We start from the raw sequence: 18,719 nt of genomic DNA, 5'->3' as shown, positions 1-18,719 counted from the left end.
ACTCAAATCTCAATGATTGATGCTTGTTTCTTCTTTCATCTTAAAGAAACTTTTGATAAAAATAAGGATAATGAGCAGAATGTTGTATAGCTTTGATTTATAACTTGTATATTCATCTTGTCAAAGCACATGAAAGTAAACATTTGTTGGTTTTCTGTTTTGAAATTGAAAATATTTTAAGTGGAAATATGTGTCCGAATAAACCTCTTTGTTGATCATATTGACATTGATTACTGTTTTCGAAGTTTGGCGCCGTCATATGAAATACGATATCATTGTAAGAATAACATTTATCAACTAACATACTGTCTTTACCTGTTTATGTTTTTTCCATCTCATTAAAATTTACAAAATGTACACTTGTATGAGTAAATTTTCTAGTAAGACAAGTTATTGCTTTGCTCTTATAAGCTGAATGTCCCTGTAACTATATTAACTAACTATGGTGTCGGAATTCCAAAATGCAATGAAAATACATAATTACCCCATTACGGAAATAAAATGTTGATACGATGTGCTGACAAGAACTAACATGCCGATAAGATATAAAAAACGCATCTGGTTCGAGATTTTTAAGGGTTGTTTTTTGGTAGATTGACACATTTTAACAAATACATCTGGAAATACAAGCTCCAACTTTATACTAAAGCCTAGCTTATTGAATACATTAAAGCAAAATATTATAAATGATTGGAGAAGTCAAATGTTTTGTATGGTATACACAAGAAGAGTATTGCACTTAAAGTTTTTATAGAAATTTTTTCGTAGCTTTATGTCGTATCGGCAATTGGTCATAAATAAACTCATAAATTCGATTTAGGATTGCTTACTGAATAAATCTTTGTAATTAAGAATACTAATATAGTAACTAGATTATAGAGCATTCAACGGACGACCAAAATAACATTATTTGAAGGAACCTTATGTTATTTAATTAGCCAGTGAAATGAACGAACATCCAGTTTTTCATCTGTATTTTTAAATTCAAAGTAACATAATACAGGCTTAGGAATGTAAAATGTTTTCGTTAGAGTACACGTTGTGTCACTAAATGAACTGTCTTAGTACATTGGCATGCTGTTTACTTTAGTAAACAAAGGTCTATGTCATCTGGAGCGTATAGTTAGTTCTAAATCGCTAGTAGAAGTTTAATGCTTACAAGGAAGCTATTGAACCTAGTACTGAAATCATCCCTTCGAAAAATATTTCCACAATCATGATAGTGTTGCCCGTTACAGATGGAATATTTATGTCGCAGATGACCACGGATGCGGATATTACCCTTCCGGAGCACCTGAGATCACCCCTAGTTTTTGGTGGGGTTCGTGTTGTTTATTCTTTAGTTTTCTATGTTGTGTCATGTGTACTATTGTTTTTCTGTTTTTCTGTTTGTCTTTTTCATTTTTAGCCATGGCGTTGTCAGTTTGTTTTAGATTTATGAGTTTGACTGTCCCTTTGGTGTCTTTCGTCCCTCTTTTATATGAGCTAATTGCCACAATCCCGTCCTCTTGCAAAAACAGTAATTGGAAACATCGGCTTATCTGACTAGTAGTGACAATATGTGTTTCACATGTAGAACAGGTTCTGTCACCCTTTAAGATCACCTGAAATCACCGCTGCCGATACTTAATCGTATGTTTTCTTCCGAGTTATGATTTTCATTATCCTTTAGGTATCTTCTGTTTCGGTTTTGCTCCGTTAAAAGGTACGAATGAAATTGCAAATTTTGTTTAAATCTAATATAACAAAAATATTTATACAACACTTAGATCATTGTTAAGACACCTCGTCTAAGGATAAAAATGTTAAAAAAGTAACCGAATAGAAATGAATGTCTGAAAAAAAGCATATATATATAAACGATACAATTAAAAACCCAAAGATTATTGTATTGATGTACAGTAAGTATAGATCAAAATATTGGCGATGTATTGGTAACATGTGGTCTGTAAGTGGTCTATTACTGTTATACATTGCTAAACTGCCCACTTAAGATGAATTACATTCATAATGTCTTTTCGTCAATAACTTGAACTATCTGTTTTTCTTACTTCGTTACAAATATGATCTAAGACATTTGTAATCAATATTTTGTCTGTATAATTTTGACTTAACTTTGATGTAGCATCGTTGTCATTGATTCAAGCGTTAGAGGAGTATAGGGACATATTTTTCGTTGTAATACTATTTTAATAATATTTTGTCAAACACTCGTAAATAGATTTGGTTGTTTTCTATCAATTTATGAGTTTTAAACATCGGTATACTACTGTTATTTATTATCAAATTGTCATTTTGATCCTAATATCATTTGAAAATTTTAAACAATAAATCATTCGGTCATTCTCATTCTTTGAGTCAATTTACTCAGACTTATCCACCACGGTAAATTCAGTATTAAGCAGAAAATTTCGCTTGAAGGTTAAAGGTTAAATAACAAAAATACCGAACTCAAAACAAAATTAAAAACGGAAATTTCCTTATCAAACCTTACTTTTTTAGACAACTAATTTTAGTGTTGATGTTGGTCTATAATATGTAGATAGTTAATTTTGTACATCTGAACTCATAGACAGAATAATCTTAATTGACTGTAAATATATCCTAACAAAACTGAATTTTCTGTAGTGGATAAGTCTTAAAATGTACTGTTTATTTTGAAAAGAGCTGTTGAGATCAAATGACCGTTTCTGACAAAAAAAACTAGTTTACTAGTGAAAAAACGCATACTTCCTATGTGTCTTTGCGTCATTTTAGGTTCTTGTCATAGCGTTCTCCTTTTGTTGCCGAATTTGAATATTACCCATGATTGCAACCGCTATATATCTCGCGCGTCGACATATATGTATAAATTATCATAACTAGTATGTCAATTCATCATACCATAAAACGTCTGATGTTAAAAGAAAGGCAGTTATCATGTTATTTTCGAGAAGTATGTATAGAACTATCATAATGCATTCAATGTTTTGGATGGCTTTACATAGCATGCCTGTATGGCGGAAAATGTACTGAATATCGTTATTCTGCAAAAGTTATTTTATTCGTTTAGATTAGTCTTGTTGTTAAAATGTTCATTTCAAAACTACGCGGTTATATTTAAATGATCGATTATTGAGGGTGAAGTCTTATCCTAGGTTTTACCATGAAAATTCTTCGCAATGACAATACCCATGCATGATGATTTCTCAAATAGTCGAATTTGTTAATGTTTTGTTGGATTGAATAGACAGTGCTCAAAACCATGGTTGACCTCGCAGAGCGTTGTTATATTTTCATAGCGTATATTGAAAACAAGGTAAATAACAGGACAAATTCTTGAAACAATGTACAGTGTCAAATCTGAAAGTTTTAAAACTAGTCATGTCGAGTGAATCGCGGGAGAAAGGGCTTTAACAATTATAACCGGTAAAAAAACTAACATTTAGACGTTGAACTGATTATAAAAGAGTTAACACTCAAGTATATATTTTATAATCAAATGGATCAAACTAAACGTAACTACGTGTATTAAAATTTTTAAATATGATTCTCTTTTACAGCCAGTTTGGCGAAAAGTTTCAGAATTATTTCCATTATCAGTTGGCAAAATGATGTATGCTCCAAATGAAGAAATGAGTATCGACTATCATGAAAATGACCCAATAACAACAAGTATTAACTTGATTATAAAGCGAGCAAATCCGTCTCATTCTGGAACTTATGAATGCCAAATAAGTGCTGCCGAAGTCTATACATATCATGTCAATTTGACTGTCCTTAGTAAGTATATATGTCAAAACTTATCGTCTATGTAATTCATCATAATTTTTACGAGCATAAAGTGCATATTGATTTATATGGTTTTTTTACGTTCCTAATACGAATATAGTACTGCTTCAAAATAACTTTCATGAATCTTTGACAAAACCCAAAACTGTATCATTAAATGAATATCCTCTATCTGGATTATAAATATACACTTGTACATCTTGTTTACAAAGCAATCGACACAAATTGTAATTGTAATACAGAGAGAATGATTCTTTTAATATAACGTATACGAGAAAAAAAATCTCTTATTTTCCATTTCGATTTGAAAGAACTTCGCTGTCACTACATGATCTATTTCAATTACTTGCAATTAGTTGAAAAATAACTTGATTCTCGAAAGTTTTTTGACATAGGATACATTTTATTGTGTTTATTTGTAGGACACCCAATACCGGTGCAACCTTGTGAGTATTATCAAACATACACTATCTTTATTATAGTCTCTATCGGTTTCCCCCAAAAAAACACAATCAGAACATTGGTCTGTATTAACTGGGTTAAATGCATGTTTAAGACGATAACAACAAGTTACACGGAATTAAAAACTGTAAAGTCTTGTTAATTTAAGTTGATTATGCAAGCACACATTTACATTGAACGGCACATCAACTGCATTTTGAAACCAACCGTATCCCATTTGTTCTTTGATACACATATTAAAGGGTGTGACACAGGCAGTGCTTTTAGCTTAATACAAATATATTGCAAAGATATTGCACTACAGGTCAAACACTTCCTGTTGTATTTATCTACAAAATCTGGTTCTTTTCTGGATAGAAATACGTTTATTTTTTGTGTTTACAATTTTATAACAATACAACTGGCTTTTTTGTATTCTGCACAAAACAGTTGACCTCGCCTCGTACAAAACATATTTATTTCCTGCCATTGAACCAATTTTGTATATTTTCTTGTATTTCAAAAAAATAAAACAAGTTGCTTTAAAAAATAACTAGACATTCGAGTCTTCAAAACAATTTGCAGAAATAAATTAAATACAGCAACACGAACTTCACAAAAACTTGTGTCATCACGGATACACACAAGGGGGCTCAGTTAATGGTCACCCCTTACACACGTTGCTAAATACACTCACATTTACCGTAGGCTTTCATTTACATTTCAGAGCAAATAACACAGGGGGCGTGCAATCGATGTTTAGAGTAGGGGAAATCGGTCAGCCATTGATTACTTTGGTATATCACCATCCTACTACTTAATTGCTGTCAGTAATTGACTGTCAAATCTTCTTGATTTCTGCCTGTCTTCCTCTGATGTTGAATTTTGCTGGAAACATGAGGTTGATCAATGTGATCCTTTATTGCTGTAAAAAGTTTGTTAATGGCTAAACATAATTGTAAATCTATAATATAAGTCACCTAATCGGTAATTTCGGTTAGATATATACTTTTTTCCGATGTTTTAACATTATAAAATGTAATTTGTTGTTGATAAGTACGAATACAGTTTTACAAAAATAACGTTTGGAATATCAATTTATCTTTGGAAATGTAATTTTATGAGAAATTATACGACGCTTATTCAATTTACTCTTAACTACAGAGTACAATTATTTGAATGAAAATATATTATTAAGCAATGCAATATAGTAATCTATTTGCATGCATAAATATGTAAACCAGTTAGAATCATTACACGACGTTAACAAACCAATAAAATTTAGAATGGATACGGGAAATGTATCAAAGAGACAACAACCTGACCATAGAACAGACACCAGCAGAAGGCCACCAATGGGTCTTCATGCAACGAGAAACTCCCGCACCCGGCGGCGTCCATCAGCTGGCCGCTAACAAATATCTATACTAGTTCAGTGATAATGAACGGCAATTGATCTAATTATTTCAAGCTTTTAAATTTCATCTTATAAACTACCCAGAACTAAACAGTCTATTTATCATTTCAGCAATAAGACTAACAGGAACAAAGTACCTCAATGCCTATCAAAGATTGAATCTTACGTGTAATGCGACTGGAACTTTACGTGCCCCTGAGGCAATCGATTGGTTTTTTGATGGCAATCTGATAGATGAAAAGGACAAAAAATGGCGGAACAGGGTAGTCGTTTCAAATTTTATACCGGAAGATTCGGGGAGATCCTTTATAAGTCAGTTAACGGTAGAAAGGGTACAGTTTGATGATGCTGGGATATATGTTTGTAGAAGCTCAGCAACAAGTATAAACACTGATGTTGAAACAACGAGCATCAATGTGCATGTTCTTGGTGGTAAGTGCTAGATACATTATAGTGAGTGCCAATGAGACAATTCTCAATCCAAATAACAATTTAAAAATAAGTAAACCATTATAGGTCAATGTACGGCCCTCAACACGGAGCATTGGCTCAATCCGAACAACAAGCTATAGAGATCCGAAAATTTCTAGTTTAAAACCATTCAAACGGGAAAACCAACGGTCTAATCTATTTTTAAAAAAAACGAGAAACGAGAAACACGTATATATTACATAAACAAACGACAACTACTGTACATCAGATTCCTGACTTAGGACAGGTGCAAACATTTGCGGCGGGATTAATCGTTTTAATTGGTAGGTTAAGATTCTACTTGGCTATTTAAAGTAATACTTCATTGTAATATTTGAATTTCGCATAAATGATTTTAATCAAATTTTTAGATACATGTAGTTTATATTTTCATACATCTGACTGCAATGAGATGTTTTAATTAAATGTTTCGCATGGGAAGCCAGTTTACAAGACACAATAGCAATTAAGTACAAAGATGATTCAGTTTATTTCTGGTTATCTTACTACAAGATTCCTGAATTCAACAGCAAATGAACCATGACGACCAATTGTCATTACCAGATTACTGATAAATCGTTACATCAGGTGGATTATTAATTGCAATTTGCCTGAGCATTGTATAACGAGCTGCCTTGTCAGTTAGCGTAATCAGAATTGTCTTATAAAGCAATTAATTTATGACTTATGATCTTTCCAGTGTGTAATTGGAATGACATTAACAGTTTACATGTCGATATAATGAGTTCATTTACTATTTAACGGTCTTGCCTCTCATTTGATTTCACAAACATGTTTATTGACATTAGTTTATAAATATTTATTTATTAATTAGGGTTAATTCAACCGTAAAACGAAAGTTTAACCGCTAAACGAGTATGAAAAAATCAAATTCTCATTTTTTCTAACAAGTAATTGATATAAGCCAGAAATATTCATATCAATCTTAGATAGAAGTAAAATGTAAACATTACAATTTATTAAAATAATTAAGACCATTACATATATTTATATAATGTCCTAGTTAAAGGCAATATTAGGTGTTTTTATTTTACTTAAATATGTGCTACGTTGTGCCGTTATAAACTTTCATATCATATGGAAACATATAACCATTTTGAAGCACGTGTCTTTATGAATACTTACTTAATTCTGTTAGTAACAAGTGCATAAGTAAAAGTTTAATCCCTGCTGTCAATGAATTATTTCTTTATTAAAAGTGTCATATTTTAGATGTATATTTAGCAAGTGTAAAGTGGCATAAGCAACGATTTAGACAAAATATAATACGATTATGTTTATTTCAAGTACAATTCAGTGTCGAATTTTGAAATAATATTTCGTCACAAGCACTAAGTTTGTCACAAACTTGTCAAAATAAATTAAAACATTTTGCTGGTGTATCATTGACCTGCAAGTGAATTATGTAATGTCATTTAATCTGTTTTCATGTAACCTTCAATTTAAACTCTTAGCTTAAAATTGGTTACGCAAGTACTAGGCGTGTTTAAATCATTTGGTTGACTGATATGATCCACCAAAAAATCATGATTATAAAAAAACGACGATATACTTCAAATTCAAACAGACATAGAAAATCCAATTGCTCTTGCTTCCCTGTCTATTTATAATTATGTCAATATATGACCGTTGGCTGTTCTCGTGGGTCTATTAGTTGACATCTTGACCGTGATGCACACGGAATGCAAGTCTTTACATTATTAAGCGTATATATTAGACTTTTTTAATTCAAATATACGGTTTATAAAATCAAGTCAAATATGACAACATGAGTCAAATCAGTGGCCTGGAATTTGACATGTAATGCCCCTTTATGCGATATTTGAATATTTTGAATGGTTTTACCCATTATAAGATATATATGCTGCTTAGCATCCAGATTTTCAACTTTTAACGTGAGCAGCAGTAGCCAATTTGTGAGCAGGACACCCTTTGTATTAATATTCCTGGGAAGTGTGGGTGTCTCTTTGGGTATAGATATTATCACTAGATATCATTAGAGGACAAACGGATTTTGTCAAAGAGAACAAAGTCGTTGTCCTTATCACTATCATATTTCTTCTTATATGCATATATATTATTGGCAAAAAAAATATGATCCATTTTTCAATCGGACTATCATTTGATGTCATACATACATGAGTTTTCACGGAACTTTTACTAAGTAAAACTATTACATTATTTATTATTTATTCCTATAGGAGATAACATCACAAAGATCAAAAGAGAAGGTAATTATTCTTAAAAAATATTTATTTATGAAATAAAACAAGTGATTGTCATCAAAGCTTTGGCGCATGAAATGTTTCATAGAGATGATTTTGGTGTTTTATCTGTATTGTGATATATGTTGCTCCATGGCAACAGGTAAATCAAGTGTACAACTATCTCAAATATTTGTTCACCAAAAACAGAACATTCATTTTATACGTTACGGTAGATTAATTTTTTCTATAGATTCTTCGCTATCTTTTCATAGTTAATTGGAATAAATGCATTTGGAAAGATACGTTTACGTAGTGATAATTTTATATAAAACCAGTAAACGGAAACAATGTATTTTTAACATCTACTTTTAAATTATTGCAAGCTCGTATGTTCTAAAATTTCAATAACCGCCAAATACGGTGGATGGATAAGAACGATATAATAAAAATGTTTAAAAGTTTGAGAAGTTGTCATGCAAACATTTTCTTGAACTTTCTAAGCACGGTATATGTAATCAAATTATCTATTTCATTATGATGATACCATTGAAATGCTGTATCCTTAGTTGACAAATGATTTGTACATTTAAGTGTCACTTTCATAATAGAAAAGCTAAGTCACTTAAAGTGTTTCTATATCATTAAATTGATTCTTATGTATCTTTAGACAACTCCGCTATTATTACGTTAAATGTCTGGGTCGCTATCCGTTGAACATTGAAACAAGGTTATGTGGTTGATAATAGAGCGTAGCCAAATATGAAACGTAGCACGATTTATTTGCTTTTGTACAGTAGGTCAACTGTATTTATAACAACTTCAGACGAATATAAAAAACAGTTCATAAGTCGATAATTTTAATAATTGGCTGATTTTATATCACACAGGAATATGTAAAGGAATTCGAAAATTTTCAAAACTTAAGGCACATTTTGATGATAACCAACGCATGTACCTACTTGTCGGACATTTCCTCTCCGACTGGAACATAAAACAATTTTGCAAGACTTTCTATCTTTTGGATCAAAAACTTTATTGTACTCATTTGCAGTAATTGAAAAAAAACACGAAGTTTTGATGTTTCAAACACCCTTTTTATTCCTTGTATTGAGAAAAGTTTTCTGACCGAAAGCATTTTATTTTGTTCCAATTACTACAATTAGTACTACTTAATAAACTGTCGGATTTGACCATATTCGATTTTAGCATGCAGGTCTTATTCGTTATCATTTTATACAATTACTTTGATATAGGAAGATATGGTATGAGTGCTATTGAGACAATTCTCCATCCAAATAACAATTATAAAAGTAAACCATTATAGGTCAAGGTACGGCTTTCAACACGGAACTTTGGCTCACACCGCATAATAAGCTATAGAGGGCCCTTACAATTTAAACAATTCAAACGGGAAAACCAACGGTCTAATCTATATAAAAACGAAAAACACGTATGAACTACCTAAACAGACGACAACTACTGTACATCTGATTCCTGACTTAGGACAGGTGCAAACATTTGCAGCGGGACTTCGTTGTTTTATCTTATTTAGTTTCTGTCTTGTTGACCTTTATCCAATTTTTATAAATTCATGTATTATAGAGACCATGTCGAATAAATCTACGGAAAGTCTATAGTAATAAACGTGTCAGTCCGTGGGTCTGTACACAACGTTATCGATTTCTAACAGTTTTAGGTGTCATACCACCAATAAAAAGTCCCTATCCGTTCAACCAAATTTTGCAATTTTTACATCTTTCTAAATATTTTACCTTAAGTTTAACTTCATAAAAACTAGGTATATCCTGGATGGTACAGGTGTCACCTTTCTGCATGCCAACTTTCAACATACATACAAAATCAAATAAGAAAGAAGAGAGCTCCCGAAAGGAGGTACCACTTAAATAACCCCTGGTTTTCTGGAAATCTTAAATTAGTATAACATGGAGCGCATTAAGCCTCAATTTAAAATGCAAACTCCTAGACAGGTAAAATTTGGCTCAAAATGGTCTTAATATATTTCTCTTTCAACAAAAGTTTCATTTCTGCAAATTTGTTGGTTAGTTTAGGTGAACAATGACTTCAAATGAACTATTTTTTGTCCGAGTAGGCCTTCTTTCACATATGTTCTAAATTTGAGGGTGTAATTGGTGGTATGACACCTTTTAAGCTATTTATAACATATGACTCCGGGCTTTTCATTAATACATGTATATCTCAAACAAGTTGAACCTCCAAATGTTATCAATCTTCACCAAATGAAATATAGATAGCTGAAAAAACGGTGTCTTTGTAGAAAATCTAGATAAATAATGCATTTCATTTGTATTTTAGGTGATAATACTCAAAATGACCCTCAACAGCGATCAGAATCGAAAGCGTCATCACGACTCAGGAGCGACTTTTACTTGATACTAATGGTTATATTTTCTAAAACACTGAGATGACCAAAGGGTCTGTGATAAACTTTTAGGTCGAAACGTGCCTTATTACAAAAATGGCAAAAAAGAAATAAAAAAAGTTAACAACTAAAAAGAAAAGATTGCGTGACACCAGTAACCGTATAAGTTGGACAACCTGTTTTAACGGATCTTCCCGAGAAACAGTCTAGTAAAGGGAATGACTAATGTATGTCTCATCTTCCAGTCAACTGTTATATCCATTTTTTTTGTTACCAATGGGAAGGAACCAACATATCAAATAACATGCTGAAAGCTAGAAAATAAATGGCGCCAATGATCCATGTGGTTTTGGTTAGCCAATCGGATTGTTTACTGCACAAATTGACAAACTAAATACGCGTTCAATTAACAACGATAGCGATACTATGTGAAAGCAGTGGAGACATGTTATTGAAATGTATATATGTTATCTAATATCTAGTTATGGAATTATCTTTTATCTGTGTATCATAAAGATCTTTCCATTTTGTACATAACGTGTTTGTCATACTACCATTAATTACATATACAAAAATAAAGTACAAAATTTCCGACCTGCAAGAAAAATTTCATACAGAAAGTCCTTTATAAAATTGCAAATTCAAAAAGTTAAAACCCATTTCACTAATGGAAGACAACTGTTATATCCCAGACTTGAAACACATATTTCCTTAAGTAGAAAATGGTTGATAAAACCTGGTTTTATAGATAGCTAAACCTCTGAATTCTCTTAAATTGACCTCAATGTGTGAACAAAACACACAGATCTGATAGGTTAAACATACAACATTGGGGTACATAATGGTAGTATAACGCTGTTGGAAAGTTATAAATCGATTGAGAGAAAACAAATACAATCATGACAATAGCTATAAAAATCAAACAACCGTTTCAGCAAAGAAACTAGAAATAGTAATTAACAAAGTTTAACTCTAAAAATACAAGACATCAATTCTCAACTGACTATAGCACAATAACACAAAAGTGGGATGAAAATTACATAAAATTTATACTTCAAGACCATCATGTATAATTTGTAGATACGAACTATTCATCAACAAAATTTTGGTATCTTCAAATACACTTTTTTAGAAAAGCATATAAAATCACGTTCGAGATGCAAAATAAACTCGACTATATCCTGTCATGTTAATGGAATGATGGAAATTAAAAGCTCATTTTTCAAATACTTATATTTAGAATGTTACACAATGTTGTTTTCAAAACAACTCTGTAACATTTATCAATTTTACTGAATTAAGACTGTCTGCGTTGAAAACCATAAACACTTTACTTCTTATAATCAAGATCATTAGGACTACTAGCATCTGATATAACATTTCAGTTTAATTTGTACAAAAACAAATGTGCCATATACATACTATTTTGAGTTCTTGATTGTTTTAATTTGAAGTCAATGTATATGTAATTGTTTCATGATCGTTGATTATTAAATTGTTTTTACCTATTCACTTTATGTAATGCATATACTGTTGATTAAAAACATTTAAAACTAATGCTATGTTTTTTTTAAGTTGACTAGACAAAAGTGTCTATATTAGTTCCTGTCAATTGGTCGAAACATAAACCATTAATGCAATGCATGACATCGAGTTTGCTATGGTGTATCAACTCATATGATGATGCTTTTTAATTTGGTTTCAATCGATGTTGGTTGAAAATCAAGTGTGTCACTCGAATGACAAGGAAAACTTACACTGAAAACGTCAAGGTTCTGTGTGTCTCTTTTTGTACTAGCATCAATTCATCTGATAAATTGTGTCTTTGATAAGATCTAGGACAAGTTCCCATGATTTAGACTGAAGTTACTCATTCTGCTATAATGATAATACTGGATGGCTTATAACGTCATACGATACTATGAATGAAACTTTCATATCAATTGTTCCTAGTCATTTAAAATTTTGAACTCGTGAATTAAAAACTTGTCGAAGTTATTCATTCTTACCTTGGCAGTATATCTTTTTCGAGAGGAATGTTCTACGAATTATTTAACCTATGCCAAGTTGACGTTATAAAGGGTGTTTGGCTACTCGTTTATATTCTTTACATATTAGATAATACTTAAATACTTGGCGAGACATCACGTAAATCAGTATGCCAAACACAAAACGTTTACTGTTGAAGGTCTTGAATGGCATTTAATTGTCTTAATTGAACGAGAAAACATCCATTCTACGCATTCAATGAAAGATGTCCCCACCATAAATCATGTAATATAATTACTTACTTCTAATCTGGTGAAACCGTGTGCACAACACATTTTTCATGTACTAATTTCTTTTGAGTGCCTCAACGCAGCATTCACAGTTTAACACACATTGAGAGTAGGAGCATGAGGAGCATATTCAATGCACATGTGAACAAAGATGACATCCAAATTCGTCCTAGGTCAACTCTGTTCGACAAAGTACAACCTTTTTTTATAAATTTATACAATATACAACTTATTATCTAAAAAGTAACGATAAGTATACAATTAGACCCGTTGATAGTGTTTGTTTTGTTTAGGCTATTGATATTCTTTTTTTAACATAAATCGTAGCAATTGGTGATTTTTTTTGGCAAACTGTGGAGGCCATGCGATGACGTGTTCTAACTTTTGGAATAATACATTTACGGTACATGTATAAAGTAAAAACACAAAAATACTGAACTCCGAGGAAAATACAAAAGGAAAATCCAAAATCAAAAGGCAAAATCAATTGTCCAAACACATCAAACGAATGGATAACAACTGTCATATTCCTGACTATAACTATTATTTTAAAGTTCTATGATCAGCTTAAAGTATCAAAGATTTCTTCCTTTAATATTTTTAATGTTAGAGAAACGCGAGTCTGGTGTATTAAATTATAAGCCTGGTACCTTTGATAAATATTCAATCACACTTTATGACTAAACTTTTATAAGTAAAGACAATAACGAATCAACAGTTTCTAGACATTATCAGTATTCAAAAGGTATGCTTTTTTAACAATTGAGATAATAACATGGTACATTTGCTTCAAACTCAATTTTTCATAATGCATACATATAATGCATCAATTGCAACTGTATGATCCTCATTTCAACGTATTAAGTGATAAAAGGCCTTTTTAACTTTTTTGGATTCGAGCGTCACTGATGAGTCTTTTGTAGACGAAAAGCGCGTCTGGCGTATATACTAAATATAGTCCTGGTATCTATGATGAGTTTATTTCCTCTGTGTTTATATTTCCTTAGTTCCTCCTAATTAAATGTACATTTCTCAGTATATTTCAACAACTGGACGATAGCAGCAATAAATTATACAGTATGACAGATTTTTCTTTTTTATCGTACGATTTTGTCAGTTTTTATGGATTTCCTCTTTGAATTTTTTGGGGAGTTTGGTGTTTTTGTTTCCCCTTTCAATCCATAACTTCTGTATGAAAATATTTGAGGAGACGTCTGAAATTCTAATAAATAGTTGTAAGAAAGTGATAATCGAGCATTTACGAGTACTTATCGTGTAGATAAAGAAAGTGATTACCATTCTCTTACACACTATGAATACTGTACGGGTTTTTTAAAGCACAAAAGAGGGACGATTTCTTATATATTTAAGAATTTATTTCATTGTTAATGCATTTTTTGTAATAAACGAAAGATCTTTTTCGGTAATTTCATCTATTGATTAGCCTTAGTGATGTAAGCGCTTTCTATAATTTTATGAATTAAAAACATGTGCTTAAGCATTGAGTATGGTAGGGATAAGCTTCCAATATTGAGTATGAATGAAAAATCAAGTAATATTTGAGTTATAGATTACCGGTGCCTTATTCGCAGTTCAAATCAATAAAATCAAAATTAAAGTTACTAGAACTATTTTTTTAAATCCCATGCTTATGTTGTATCCAGGCCTTTACATCAAATACTACTTAATTGTGTGATTTAAGTAGCTTAAATATAAAAGTTTAAATAAAATGCCCTTTTAAATAAAATTCAAAAGTTAATCTGACTTCCGTTTTATTGTATCGTAATATTTGACACGAATATCCAACCGCGATGCAAGTTATCTAATCTTTGGTACATGTATTAGCTAAATATTAAGGTTATAATGTTTATTTGGAACAACCGCTGAACTTTGCTTCAGGGAGATAACTCTGTAAAATCAGCTTAACGTTTTAATTATGTTGTGTTGTAATGGGAATAATAAGCTTCTCAATGATCAAAATTGGTATTTGTCAAACTACTATATAACCAGTGTAATTTTTCTGACTAAACAGTTGGTTCAGAAGTTTTGAAATTTTATATTTTTTTAAAGGGTCAAAGTAAATACTTTGTCAAAATTTTATGAAAATTAAACGAGCAAAATTTTTGTTAGTAAATGTGTTTGGTACCAGCTTAATACCACTGTCATAGTAACATTTAGGATACCAATTAAACTGCATCAGTAACCTCCAGCTTATTTCACTAATATCTTTTTCAAATTAACCTTTTTGTTAGTTTCAATCATAAATTCTTACAAGATGACAAATGTGCCTCGGTGAAATTGTAGTTCATGTATAGAAATTATTAAGTTTTGAACTGTAAGAAGGTCTTCACGCTGGTAAATATCCATATGTGTATCAATTCCGTTTTTCACATTTCAGAAACACCAAATCGTACAAAAGCATCTTGATACTTCTAATGTAATATTTACACCGCTATATAAGAGTATGTCTCATGAGGACACAATGTTTCACGTTTTCAGAATTAATTGTGAATCGTAAATTAATTTTTATAAACCCGAAAGGAGTAGGTTCAGTAAGACACCTTTTTGGCCCCAAAATATAGCATTTTACAAAATGGTAATAATGTAATCATGAAGCTATTGGAAAGTAGAATGATTCTGCTACATAAATATGGGCTGTTTTTGACAATACAATGCATATATATCGGGTAACTAGCCTCATAAAATTAGCATTTTAGTTCGATTTTACACGGTTTCTGTCTAAAATGTTCATTCATAATATTGAAATGCAAGTTGTATTTGATGATAATACATAATATATATAAAGGTTGAGGATGAACACGGATGCGGCCACTTTCATTTTTGACAAAAACCATCTGAAAAGTGACGAATTTTGGCAAATTTGATAGATTTTTCATATTTAAGCTTGAATCGGAGCGTTTTTAATGACTTAATCAGTTAAAATCTTTCACAAACATTAAATAAATCAATTGAAATAGACACTTAAGTGTTTAAAAAGTGTCTAAAATATTTCGTCAGATGAACTTGAAAATTGAGGCCAAAATCGGCCCTTACCTGACCTACTCCTTTGTCGCTAATGTGAAAAAGTTCTTAAATTATGAACATGTGTGGCAAGTTTTAAATTGATGTGATCACGTCATGGCGAACTACCTTAAAATAAGAACTCTCATCTGAAGTTTTGACAAACATACACACTTCTTATTGATAAAAGATACAAGTCAAATGTTCTTGTTAAATCCTTTGAGAATGAAGAAGAATTTTCTTATCTATATATGTCCCCGCATGTCTTATGTGTTATTTCTTAATATTGTTGTCTTCATAGTTATGTCACTTGAGAAATATGGTGTTGATGGGAGGACTCATGCGTAGGGGTAACTTAGAGGTAACATATTGCTTATTGACAATAGTCTATTGCTGTAATCCGCAATGTTTGTCGTCTAGATGTCTTCCGTTTTGTTGCTCTTTTTTTGCTAAATAGTTACCATAATCATGCTGGTCGACTATCAGCACCCGATGATATCATCAGTTCATCAGTCTGCTATGTGATTGACAAGATTTATAGTAGAGATTAATTTATGTTTTGCCATTAAAGGAAGTTGTGGTTGATGGAAAAAAGCAAATTCTTAAAATATTGAGACTTTGAGGAAAGTTCAAAAAGGAAAGTAAGTCCCTAATCAAATGGAAAATTAAAATCTCAAAAACACCAAACGAATATATAGCAACTGTTTAGTCCTAACTACATTTTTGTATGTAGAAAAATGTGGATTAAGGTAGCACAATACAAAGATTTTTTTACTTCCAATCACTAACATTTGAAATGCTGTAACTTTCTTATGAATGCATAGAAAATAATAAAAGAGGTACATATAGATAGATAAAAGATTAATCTTTTAAATGAATGTAATATTTTTATTATGCAATCATTATGTAATCAATTACTATGTAATAAGTGGCAAAATCTGGGTAAGGTCACTTGAATGAATTTAGCTCTTTCATCTCTTTAACTATACAGAAAATTTTAACGAAATCTTAATCAACACATCATGGGCTTCAAAAGGGTGTCTCAGATTGTCTCTTTTGTATTATATTCTCTCATAAATCTCCAATTAGTGAAACATCCTAACCACATAAAAGAAGATAATGTTTAATTAGGTGCAAAATTTGTTCTATACATTCTATCTGAAATCTGAGACACCCTTTTGTAGATAATGACCATAGGAACAACATATAGTAAAATCAAGCCTCTAGGGATACCTATGCAGAAGCTAATTTCATTTGAAAGTGGAAATTTGGTGAAAAATATTTTAGACACCGTTAACATTATAATTGGTTACATAATTGTTGCATAATGCTAACATTGCATTAATTTGAAAGAGTAATCTGTTAGCTATCCAAAACTACCACTTTTATAAATTTTCAAGCAATTTTAAGAAAGTTACAGCATTTTAAAACTTGGTAGTTGGAGTTATAAAATCTTTGTATTGTGCTACCTTAAACCTGGTTTTAAAACTAGCTAAACCTCTAACTTGTGTAACAGTCGCATCAAATTCCATTATTTAGACAACACCGATCACATCAAATCAGACAATAAAGTCGAGTATGCGGTTTCGCTATGAAGTATCTTTATTCATCAAAGATACATGTAATTTTGGCTTGATATGCTATAGTAACAACCGATTCTCTAAAATGAAATACAAATACAACTTAACATACATCGTAAGTAAAAATATAAATTAAAACACTGAAAACATAACACTTATCAAACAATATGATTTGCTTTCTTTCACGCTTTATAAATAACTTGTTAAAGTCATATGAAACGAGTGAGTGTCGAAACATAATGTTTGTCCAATTCATGGACCAATGCATGTACACATCATAAACCTAGTCCTCTGTGCACGATTTTATCATTATTTTCGCAAATATATCATATAATCGTCATTTTTCTCTCTCTCTCTCTGTTTGCTATGATTTAACAAATATGGCTGCTCATTAAATGCCGTGTTTTGAAGCCGAGTTTTACCGATTGTCACCTTATAGTAAACAAATCACAAAAAGCATGGGTATTGAGCACGTGTTTAACATGTATAATCAGATATTTGTATATTTCAATGACATATCCATGCGTATTGTGGTCACCGGATTTTACGAGGAGAGTTACGCTCGGGTCACTATGCATACGGAAAATATGTCGGCGAATTGCTTCCTGGAAGCAAGCAATTAAAAATAAGTAAACTTCTTCTAAATGGGGACAAATATAAACCTCATCCAAGCATCCAAGGGATGTAATGGATGAGGATTATTCTCTGAATAAGCCGTAAGGCTTCGAGGGTTTAATTGGGAATTTGTGTCAACAAAGTAGCCACGTGCCTTTCTATTTAAAGAACTATTTAAAATAAAAAACATCCGGGTGACCAACCCAGGTAGTATATAAGGACGAGCGCGCTCCCGCCTCATGCTTATTTAAAGTAAAGATTTGTTGCAAAAGGGAGGGTCAACATTACTAGGGAGGGAAATTAAACCCGCGAAGCCTAGCGGCTTATTCAGAGAATAATCCTCATCCATTACATCCCTTGGATGCTTGGATGAGGTTTATATTCTCTATCATATAGCCTCCAGGCTATCTCGTGTTTAATTGGGAATCTTTAAAGCCCAACAAATCGTATTACAAAAGGCCTTGAATAAAACATAATACCATCAATAACCTTTAA

At 31.5% G+C, this 18,719-nt stretch overlaps 1 protein-coding gene across 1 annotated transcript in view; it reads left to right on the top strand.

Moving 5' to 3' along the window:
- Positions 1-12,208, top strand: part of LOC134714278 (uncharacterized) — a 37,566-nt gene extending 25,358 nt beyond the window's left edge. Inside the window, exons 3-7 of the mRNA XM_063575514.1 lie at positions 3,543-3,762; positions 4,194-4,217; positions 5,741-6,061; positions 8,323-8,352; positions 10,663-12,208. Coding sequence (XP_063431584.1) covers positions 3,543-3,762; positions 4,194-4,217; positions 5,741-6,061; positions 8,323-8,352; positions 10,663-10,775 — 708 coding nt within the window. The 3' untranslated portion in view covers positions 10,776-12,208. The remainder of the gene's footprint in view (positions 1-3,542; positions 3,763-4,193; positions 4,218-5,740; positions 6,062-8,322; positions 8,353-10,662) is intronic.
- Positions 12,209-18,719: the final 6,511 nt, after the last annotated feature.

This window comes from Mytilus trossulus, chromosome 4, assembly GCF_036588685.1.
Source record: "Mytilus trossulus isolate FHL-02 chromosome 4, PNRI_Mtr1.1.1.hap1, whole genome shotgun sequence".
Taxonomy (NCBI): domain Eukaryota; kingdom Metazoa; phylum Mollusca; class Bivalvia; order Mytilida; family Mytilidae; genus Mytilus; species Mytilus trossulus.
The sequence above is the reverse complement of the archived record's forward strand: the minus strand, read 5'-3'. Positions and strand labels throughout refer to the sequence as shown.